The sequence below is a fragment of the Seriola dumerili genome, unplaced genomic scaffold (assembly GCF_002260705.1).
Source record: "Seriola dumerili isolate Sdu_G_001 unplaced genomic scaffold, Sdu_1.0 BDQW01000322.1, whole genome shotgun sequence".
Classification (NCBI taxonomy): domain Eukaryota; kingdom Metazoa; phylum Chordata; class Actinopteri; order Carangiformes; family Carangidae; genus Seriola; species Seriola dumerili.
In genome coordinates this window covers 1,498,766-1,510,386 of record NW_019174577.1, presented here as the reverse complement: position 1 = coordinate 1,510,386, position 11,621 = coordinate 1,498,766, and the positions used below count along the sequence as shown (strand labels likewise).

Genomic DNA, 11,621 nt, shown 5'->3' with positions numbered 1-11,621 from the left:
AGTTCACAGCACAGTCAGAAACTGAGAGGATCCATACTGGCTGAAAGACAAGCGTGATGCAACAGGGCCATCTTGTACTGGCTTCCAGAGAAAGAGTGAATTCATACTTCAGACCGGACAGAGACGCACTGCTTTTCCTCTCTGCTGGAAACACATTGACAGAGGAAAGGAGACTCATCATTTCACCCAGTGAGAGGAATATCAGCTGTGACTGCAGCCAAATTCTCCAGTGGAAAGTCATTGTGTAAAATTAAAAATTAAGGGGGTCTTTCCTGCTGCCGTATCTGGACTAAATGTGTCAGTACATTCATTCTCTGTTCCTGTTTAGACATACTTCTTGTGTTTTCTCACTCGTTTTTAGGTTGTGTGTGTGTGTGTGTGTGTGTGTGTGTGTGTGTGTGTGTGTGTGTGTGTGTGTGTGCATGTGTGTGTGTGTGTGTGTGTACTGGGTTACATGTACACTTGTGTTTCACTGTATGTTTGTGTGTGGTTGGTGGGTTTGTGTTTCCAAAGCATACTGCCCAGTAGAGGGCAGAGTTCATAAACCGCTGGGTTTATCCAGAGTCAGCAGAGGTTTTAGCCAGACCAGGCCAGAGCAACAAAACCCAAGAGGGTTGGATTTATGGTGCAGGGTCAGGAAGATCTGCTATCACTCAATAAACCTCAGCATGAGATGATCAAAGTAGCTTAAATAGGTCATTTAAGAGCAGTGAAGCAGCGGCCATGCACTCAGCAGACGAGTGTCTGTCAATCCAGTAGTAACAACAATGAAAACAGAGATGTATAAGGACATGTCAGGTCATCTCATAACACACACAGCTGCATTTTCTTTCTCTCTCTCTCTCTCTCTCTCTCTCTCTCTCTGTCTCTGTGTCTTCTTCGGTCAACTGAGCCCTTTGTTCAAAAAGCCACATTAAAGCCCTGTCTGCCTCTCTCCCTCTGCTCTTATGTCATGTCTCTGCTCCTCAGATCTATTGTCCTGGCTGTTGTTGAGCTCTCCCTCTCTCTCTCTCTCTCTTATTCTCTCTCTCTCTCTCTGTGTGGATGGGTGACATCATTAGTTTCCAGTAAAGTCCAGAGTTGTAGACAGAGACCCCTCCTCCTCCTCCTCCTCCTCCACACTTCACATCGTGACAGAAACCAACACATAATTTGAGGAACAGTGCTGTTAAGTTCAGGTGTTTTCAGTTTTGATAACATCAAATTTACTGAATGGTGTTTTGCCTGCATGAAACTGTGAAAAAAATGATTCCTGTTGGTTTTTCAAAAACAGCCTCCATATGGGTTCAGCCGGACTGTTGCACTAAACAGAGGATAATCCACGCTAAGGTGTTTTCAGGTGTCTCTGCTTTTAGAAGAGTTACGATAAATGAGACAAGTCCCAGTACAACCATACACACACACACACATACACACACACACACGCACACACACACCCCACACACACACACACACACACACCCTTTCATGGGGCCCCAACTCTGACCCCCTCTAGATCTAAGCCCCGCTAAGCCTTGAATGAATCAGTCTGGACTGGCTCGGTTGTCTGTCTGACCCCCCTCCTGCGAATGAGAGCTGGACCATCTGTTGCCCAACAGATACATGCTACTCTGAAGTTGTCACATACGCAACAAAAACAACACACACCACCGACTGAAGCCGGTAACACACTGGTGGCAATGCTGCCTCACCAAATCCTGAAATCGCACCAGGAAACTACAGAAGCAGAGACAATTAATCACATCAGTGTGTACAAAGTAAAACTAATTCAACCATTGTCCTATTTCAAGTTACGCTTTATGAAATGTTTGTTAAGACTGTACAAGAAAGCATTAACTTCCTTTCATCTCATTCCTGGTGTGGTGCTTATTTTGATACTGAGTGACATTTTGAGCCCGTCTGCACTTCTGTCAGTGTTAAAGTGAAGTGTGAAGCATGTGCATTGTAGGAAATGAAACCGTGTTAGTGATGCACACAGCAACACACGTCGGAGATGTTAAAAAAAAAGAGGCAGTAGCTCAAAAAAACAAGCGTTAATGGCACAGTTGTTACCATAACACCAATCAAAATATAAGTGTGTTATTACTATGGTAAAAGAATATGGACACATCTACTGTAGTACTGTACATACACACTCTATGTCAAGTTATGATATGTATAAAATATCCTGCTGTTTAACTTATACAGGATATATTTCCTCTTTCTTTGTTTTTGACCTCAGCAGAGTTATTACTGTCAGTGATCTGCTGACCTGAACATTGTGTGAGTGCTGACCACTCATATTAATAACTGGATACCAGCAGCCCCCAGCTTTACACACTAATGCCATACAAACACACACACACACACAACCACACACAATCCCACTCATGCATCGTGGCTAATACTGCATGTCCTGCCTGAGCGGGAAAAGAAACAGAGAATTTAGTGTGTGTGTGTGTGTGTGTGTGTGTGTGTGTGTGTGTGTGTGTGTGTGTTTGTGTGTGTTTATGTTTGTGTGGCAAGGTGCCCTCGCACACACACACACACACACACACACACACACAGACCACCACAAAACACACACCCATCTCCATATGGTGTGATGCCTTTCTGCCCCAGTTGAGCGAGCTGCTCCTGTGGTGTTGTTGCTCTGGGACAATGCCCACAGTATTGACTTTTCACACCAGTCCCATTATGTGACCTAATTAGGCCCAAGATCACAATATGAACTGCTGCAGGCGACTAGACAACTTGACACACTGGAGGTCACCCGAGTGTGTAAACATCATCTTAAGTGGTCGCCTGGATGAAAGGATGACGGAGACCTGGATTTTGAAGAAAAGAGAAGTCTGGTAGTTTGTGAATTGTGTAATTTGAGATGAAAGTATGGATAGATATGAGTGGACTGAAGCAGATTACTGTCTCTCCAGCAGTGTGCTGTATTGTCAGTGCTTACTGGGTTATTCAAGAAACCCATTCCTGTCCATGTCTTCTTGATGGTGCGTTACAGATGTTTGCTGTTGTAAAAATGTGATGGAGAATTAACCCACAGAGCCGCAAAAAAAAAAAAACAAGTTAAAAGCTACAGAACTCGTCTTAGCCGGATGAATGAATCACAAACTGTTCTGAAATCGTTGTCAACTCATCAAAACACATGACTAGCAAGACGCAAACAAAAAAAAAAACACTTTAGGAATGGAAACACTGAGACGTCACAGAGCATCAGCCTGAAACGTGCACTTCTCTGTTCAAAAAGACAAGAAAGAGGAAGGAGGAGTGCTAACTCAGCTATCTCACTTTTTTCAATGGAAAACACGCCATCATCAAAAATCTCTGTGCCCCCCCCCCTTCTCTTCCCTTGTCCCTGTTTTCCCTGTAGAAAGTCACTTCTGCATTTCCAGAGAATGAGGTTATTGAACTGCCCTGCTGGTAATTGTGAGCTGGTGTGAGGGAGCAGTTAATATTCCCTCAGCTGGAGTTTTAATTGATCGGCCTGCAGCTTAATTATATCGCCCTATCACTGACAGAGAGGGAGAAGGCTGTAAAAGAACACTGCAAACTTTAAAATGCAGTTAGAGCAGTAAAATGCACTGTGATAACCTGCTGATAAGTGTGTGTGTGTGTGTGTGTTTGTGTGTGTGTGTGTGTGTGTGTGTGTGTGTGTGTGTGTGGCTGTTGACACTCTCACTTCTGTGCAGATGGGTTCAAACTTGGTCATCTCCTTTGTAATTCCCTCTTCTGACACATCCTCCAAAGCCTGAACAACACAGGATTATTTGGAATATTTAAGTTTATTCTTTGCGAAGTATGAAGTGTCTGTATCAGTGTTAGTTTCTCCATCTTCCTGTCAATCACTCTGTCCCTTTGCTTGTGCGGTCATGTGGGAGTCTCATTGCCCTTTAGTGGACCGCTGATAATGGCCAACACCTCAGCACTCCTCTCTCGTCTCTGACCTGAACTGTGGACCTGACAGCAGTCTATAACTGCACAACAGGGTCATTACACAGAGGTAATGAGTCCAATCTCTGACTTTATGACAGGCATGGTTTCATAATGTCATGCAGATAGGCAAAAAGTTAGTGGAGCAGGAACACATGAAAGCAGTAAAGGCAAAGTCTCCTGAGGCAGCCAGGCCAGCTGATGGACTTAGAAAAGAAGACGTGGAGAGGTTATGCAATTATTGCCTTTTATCACAAGAAAGGTGCAGTGTGTGCACGTACTTTGTGACAATAGGATGGTTTGCGAAGCTGCTGCAAAATGGCAGGACCCAAGTAGAAATTTCACCTCAAGTTTAATGATTATGCCACTGGTGATTTTCCCTCTACTTGTATAACTTTATGGAAGGTATTTACCCCTCTTTCTAATCACCCTTACTGCTGTCTACAGCCCAGCTGTGAGGACAATCACAACTCAATACTGTAAAAACAGTCACATGGAATTAACTTCTGGCATGCGGAGCTGAAGCCTGTCTGATGAACCTCGCAGCATGCGGAGAGCGTGAGCGTCTGCGAACTAACCTCCAGTCTTCTTACCCCTGGAAACAATTGGCGGAAACAGTGCTGTGAGATGGGAGAGGACCCGTCAGCCAGGATGTCAGATAGGCAGCGAGGAGGCTGATCTCCCAGCACTCAACACATACACAGAGGCACCGCCGTTGTGTGTGATAGTCATGTGACAGAAACTTACATAGAGGAGCTATATTGTCATAAAATGAATCACTCATTGAGAGGGTTAGCTTATTTTTGAAGTAAGTATAATGGGGTATTGAGGTAATAAATTGATCCCTGATTGGAAATGTTCCTTTTGATGTCTCAGACCACCAGCACTGGAGTGGCTGGGGATTCAGAGTATGGCTCAAGGACACTTCAGCAGGCCGGTTTTCAGACCTCAGCCTCTCTTCTCACAAAATCTCCCTGCGTCATTTGTAAACACCAAAAATATTTTCACTTTGTCCCCAATACCACAAGCGTGCACAGGAAAACAATTAGCCACAACTAAGCTGGAATAAGCTGTCGCTGCAGGTTGTTTTCTGGTAATTACAGTGTGATGAGGAATCTGCGAGCTCACAGACGAATTAAAGAGAGGCAAATAAACAAAACACATGGACTCTGACGTGAAGCGCAATGTAAAGAAATGTCAAGCTCTACTTTTGGCTGACGCAGGCATTATGGCTTCTGAAGAAAAGTGAGTAATGCCTTCTCTGTGAACTCTGACCAGTCAGCAACACACACACACACACACACACACACACACAGACACACACACACACACACACACACACACACACACACACACACACACACACACACACACACACTAAGCGGTAGTTACAGTGAATGGCAATTTACTGCCTTTCATAAGAGGTCAGCTGTCCTCTCGTCTGTGCCACCAAAGGTTACTGTCTAGTTTTCATTTTTGCACTATGAGCTGTCAACTTATTGCATAAAATTTCACTGAGCAGGGGTCAAACAGAGGAACTGAAGAAACACGGGACAATCACTGGTGAAGTGACAAACCAATCGCCGATCTCTGAGAAAATTGATAGGTGTTTGGATGTATTTTATTTGATTTGATTTTTCATTTGCTTTTAAAATGACCCTCGTTTTCGGCGAGTTGACCATGTGACCGCCAGCCAGGCCAGAACTGTTGAGTCCGGCTACAGATTCGCTTTTTTTGACTCCTCAGCTGTAGTCAAACACTTCATGCATGCACACACATAATTACACACATAAACACTCTTTTCCCACGTTTCTTCTCCTGTCACTCTCTTCTACTTTCTCACAGTCGCCACAGACATCCAACAAACAGACCTTGGAGGAGTCACAAACACTCTGCCCCTCACATTATCTATAATTCCATCCCTTTTCCTCAGTGAATTGTTTTTTGTTTTACTATCTCAATCTTCCAAACACATCCCACTTCCCATTCCCATCCTTGAATCTATCAAAACCTTTTGATATCAAATATCCCCTGCGACACCTCACTCGCTTTCCAAACAACAGAAGGCACAGGAAGGCCATTCAAGCGAAGGCCAACATCTGCCAGATTGTTTAACAAGACTGGGACTACCTGTGCCTCCCAGAAATAAATACAGACTTCGATAAACAGACGCAATTATTCTGCCGTGTACTGCATGTGCTGTACTCACCCAGTGTCGTGGGCTGCTCTCCGGGTACCGAGGCTGGTACCTCTGCAGGGCGACGCCTCCTTCCCCCTCCAGCAGCAAGGTGCAGTCCAGGTTGGGAAAGTGGTGGTGGGGACTCGCAGGCCAAGGCATGAGAGTGGCCAGAGGGTAGTGGGAGATCATGCTGACCATCTGGATCAGCGGCAGGGGTGACAGGGATGGCAGGACATACTCCAGTTTGGACAGCAGGGTGGATGAAGACGTGTAGAAGTGTGGAGAGATCTCTTGAGGTGGTGTTCACGTGTAGCGCTTCTTCAGGGTCAGCTGGGCTCCTTCAGGTCAGATGTTTTGGTCACCTCCTCCTCTCTTCTCAGTCTGCTTGTTAACTGCCTTGTCTTCAGCTCAGAGGTGACACTGATGATAACTCTCCTCTCAATTTGTCCGTCTCAGTCTTTTTCCTTCCTGTTCCTCTCCTTCAACTGACCACGCACACACACACACTCACACACACACACACAGACACCACCACGCACCACATACAGTTTCAATCTTTCCCTCTTCTGTTTTTTTTTGTTGTTGTCTCCCTCTCAGCGTGCGTGGAACTCAGCCTGCCAACAGCTCTCAACCACATGAGTGATTAAAGTCTATTGTCTCTCTCTCTCTCTCTTTCTCTTGCCCCCTCCTTCTCTCCCTAACTCCCTACATCCATCCCAGCCAGAAGGGGAGGAGTTATACCTTGGTGGCCCAGCCCCCTTAATAAAAAACAAAAAAAAACCTGCCCTCTGACTAAAGCGAATTTGACTGTGGAAGAATGTGAAGGAAAGGGAAATCTGAGATAGAGAGGAGGATGCTATAGAAGAGTTTCTAAGAATGACTGACAATGGCCGCTATTTTCCATGACTTTTGGTATCATGTCTCGTTTGTTACCTGCTGAATCCCAAACTGTCTTCAAACAGAGAATCCAGATAATTCTTATTGTTCAAGACATTTGCCACGATTTGTCCCTGAGGTTTCATTTCAAATTCCTTCCTTCCTTCAACTTCTTTGTGAATTTGTGCCCAGAAGTGTGTTGATGCAGGCCTGTGTTTGTAAAACGTGATACACAGACTCTTTTTTTTTTTTTTTTTGCATTAAACTTTACTGGATCTGGTGTTTAGACGAGCGGATGCTTTCATAAAGTTACTGATTTTTGTGTTATACAGCAGAGCTTGGTGGCATTTGTGACAGCAGGGCAAAGGTCAACCCATAATAAATGTGTAACAATTATGTGTGTGTGTGTGTGTGTGTGTGTGTGTGTGTGTTTGTGTGTGAGAGAGAGAGAGAGAGAGAGAGGGAGAGAGAGAGATCAAGTTGAGAGTAGGAATAAGAATCAGTCATGTGTAAAACACTGCCGCTGCTGTGAAGAGGATTATCTGGGGCCAGGCAGTGCTCCGACAAACACACACACACACACATATACACACACACACACACACACACACACACACATGCACACTGTAGAAATAGATTCAGCAGTTAATATTGTACAAAGTGTGAAGAAAGTTGTTTCTTATAGTTAAAAGCTGCAGCATGAAGTCAGACTTCACATCCTGTTTTCTCAGGTGAATAAGCAACCATTAGAAAAACACTGATGCCAGATAAGCATCCGGCGAAGTTGCTCTATAGCAGAGGGACGTGCATCACAACACACACACACACACACACACACGCAAACACCCGAGTGGAGTCCTCTTTCAATCACTGACAGCTCAGTACTAAAGAGTTTACTTGACTGAAAGTACCAACACAGGCTCCACAAGTAGAAGCCCGGCATTCAAGAGGGTACATAAAGTAAAAGTACATAAGTATTTCCATCACAATGGACTTAAAGTATTAAAAGTAAAAGTACTTGCCCCCTGTGACTGGTGAATTATCATATTGCATTATTATATTGTTAATATAGATGCATCAATACATAGTTATAGCTAGTTTTAACTACTTTTTATACAGTTATCTACAGTCTGGAAAAGTCTTAACTCATCCCAAACATGACAAGGAGCCGAACCCCAACTAGACACAATGTTTTTATAAGGGGTTTTATACCGTATTTTATAATCTTATCATGTTTAAAAAGTGACTAATAACTACAGCTGTCACATAAATCTTGTGTAATAGAAGTATAAAGTGGCAAAAAATGAAAATGGCTTCCCCCCAACACTTGTGCTATGTTGTGACTCAGACCTTCGCTGTGACTCAGCATGACAAAATTCCTTAAAATCCTTGACACGTAAAAATGCAATGAGACTCCACCTAAAGTATGTTTATATTTAGCACTGATTCATGGTTGGAGCTCACGGATAAAGAAAGAAAAAAACATCAAACATTAAAATGCCTTTCTAATCAGTCCAGATAAATCAAGCTCCACTGAAGTGTCTGAAGAGGGGACAAAAAAAAAAAAAGAAAGTCATTTGACCATGACTCAGTGACTTCTAGTGCCTGAGTGACTGACGGGAATGAATGACAGCGTGATAGGCAGAAAGAATGAGTAAACACGTTGCCTTGTCTCTGTTGTCTGGATGGACTTCCACTGAACCAGCCTCCGCTCTCAGCCTTCCTCTCCCCCTTCCTCTCCCCCTTCCTCTCCCCCTTCCTCCTCCATTTCCTCTCTCTGTTGTGCTGGGTGCTGTGCTTCTTTTCTGTAACACCTCAAATCACTTCAGCTTCGGCTCTTGGAAGCTTTCACAGTGACAGAGATGAGGGATCTAGATTAAGATTAAGTTCTTTACTTTCTTTTTCATCTCTTTTTATCTCCCATCAACATATATCTTACCCTTCAGTGTAACTTGTTCTCCTCGTTCCTCAACTTTTCTCGCTTCTCTCCTCTGCCTCCGTCTGAGGGTGCTGACACAGTCGCAGTGTGGCCAGCACAAGTTTACACAGCTGGCAGGGCAAAGCTCTCTAAAACTCTGACAACACACATATACACACTACACACTCAAGATCCCCTCAGCCTGGGTCAGTACAAACAAAATCTCTCTCTCTCTCTCTCTCTTGCTCTCATTTTCTCCCTCACACAATCCCAAACTCTGGCACACAAAAGGAGACATCTCTGTTGAACACAATAGCAAATCATGTACAAAAGGAGCAGAAATCTTAAGTAAATAAGAAAAAAAAACACTGTGGTGGAAGAAGAATTCAGATTCAAGCTTTTAATTGATTCAAAGTACAAAAGTATAACCAGCCTCTGTCAGTGTCACAGCATTACAGCAGCATTTTAATGCAGTAACTGCTTGAGGAGCTAATGCTAATTACTTAATATATTGTTGGGTTGTATGATTCATAAAACTGCATCATATTTTTTAAAGCTGATCATATGTTTTGTATGTAAATCTCAATCTGAAAAGAAACTAGCAACTAAAACTATCAAATAAACATGGAGTAATTAGTACAATAGTCGCCTCTGAAATATAGTTGAGTAGAAGTATGGAAATGCAAATACTCAGGTGAAAGTAAGGGCAGGTTAAAATCCTATTTAGTAAATCAGTAAATGTACTTAACTGAGTTCCACCACTGAAAACGTATAACAACAACTAGAACAAAACAGATGATAAATAATGCCGTGAGATGTCAGTTCAAACGTTCACAACTCCACACTGCTCTCTGCTGGTCGACACAGGAACCCAACACACAACAACAAGTGAACTCAATTCTTATTTAAACATCAGTTTCTCTCATTAAAAAAAAATCTTTGTCAGGCATTATTACATAGGATTATCACACACACACACACACACACACACACACACACACACACACACACACACACACACACACACACACACACACACTCAGTCACTCACTGAGTGGAGGTCTGAGGAGCTCTTGTTGACACTGAACAGTTACTCATTATCAGTGTGAGGAAGAGAACAGAGGGAGACAACAGACACTTTCTCTGGATAATTGATGGAGAGAAAAAGGAAAAACAAAAGGAGCTGGGGAGGTAGAGGCACTGAGTGTTTCAACAACAATGACATCTTTTTCCATTTCCTTCTCTCTCTCATCTTTTGCTTCCTTAGCCTTTTCAAACACATGTAGCCTACGTGTGTGTGCAAGTGCGTACATAAATGTGCTTATGTGTTACCGTTAGTCACCAGTTTCTTCCCTGCTCAGCACAGCGTCACTGACTCATTTCACCCCCTTACACAACGATATCACTTTTTTACATAGAGAAGCACTGAGTTTTGCAATCCCTGCCAGTAATACTAACAAATCACGATGCTCCGTTTGATGACTAAGACGTGTCTGTTTTGCATTTACATGTATTATCTTTGCACACCACATGCACTAATAGGATTATCAGTAAAGATGGGAAAATTTAACTGTCACAAGCGTTCTGATAAATCAGATCTAATCTATTTCCTTGCATGTGTTTTACACCAATTTCAACACCCCCCCCCCTCCCCTTCTCAAAGAGCTCTTTTTTTTTAAAAGTATAGGATCATTTTACCTCTCTGGGCCTCTGAAACGTATCCGCATAAAACAGGTTGGGAATCAATTTCCACTTACGCTTGTGATAACTCATGCAGCCTGTGACAACAAGTCACAAGTAGACATTGCTTTATTTTTGGGGCTCACAGCTGAGAACCATTGCTCTTTCAAGACAGAGGAATCTGTAGGCCTATGACACTTTGTCCTACTCGTGATCTTTTTGGTCGGTGTGCCTCCAAAAGTCATACTACATGATCATCTCCAGAGGTCAAACTCTGCTGCTTTCCAGTGATGTTTAATGCTGGACTTCCTGATCCATCCAATTCTACACTATGGAAAAGACTTTTTGCGATGTTGTTATGTTGTAATTTTGGGTCACCACTTTTGAAACTAGACACCAGTAGTGTATACATCTGTTTGATACAACCCAATAGTTTGGTTTTTGTATTGACCTTGGAGTGTAGGAACATCTGACAGGACATAGGTGTGGGGGAGATCAATTAGTCATCTGGGGTTTCTGTGACATGTTCAACAATTAGTATCAGATACAATATACTTTATGATTTGAAAGGTTGAATCATGTTATACAAGGTCAGGTATGAGCTTTGACAACACACTCATTATTGTTTGATAATTGCTTCACATCATAGACTTCTACATTGATGTTTTCCAACTCAAGCCAAATGATTATTAGATGTTGTGTAAAGGTATCAAATGTAAAAGAAATGATTACATGACAGGCATAGTGATAGCTTGATCCAATTTACTGCAACTCATCAGTGATTTACATTAATATTAATGTGAATCAATATCAACATCAGTGAACATCATGTCTGTGTTTAATGATTTGAAGTCTGCACTTCAATTGCACGACTTTGACTGAATAAAGAAAGACATAACTCAGACATAACTCCTCTGCTGGTTGATTTTCATACAGCGGGGAAATGAGTTGCCTGAAAGCAACCATCGAAAAACACAACCAGCCTGTATGTGTTGGTGTGTGTGTGTGTGTCTGTTACACACACTTGCACACACACACAATAACAGA

General features: G+C 42.9%; 1 protein-coding gene across 1 annotated transcript in view; it reads right to left on the bottom strand.

The window, feature by feature from the left end:
* The window catches only part of rgl1 (ral guanine nucleotide dissociation stimulator like 1), a 22,505-nt gene extending 15,785 nt beyond the window's left edge, over positions 1-6,720 (bottom strand). Inside the window, exon 1 of the mRNA XM_022759498.1 lies at positions 6,131-6,720. Within this exon, the coding sequence (XP_022615219.1) occupies positions 6,131-6,298 (168 nt within the window). The 5' untranslated portion in view covers positions 6,299-6,720. The remainder of the gene's footprint in view (positions 1-6,130) is intronic.
* Between the last annotated feature and the right edge of the window lie 4,901 nt (positions 6,721-11,621).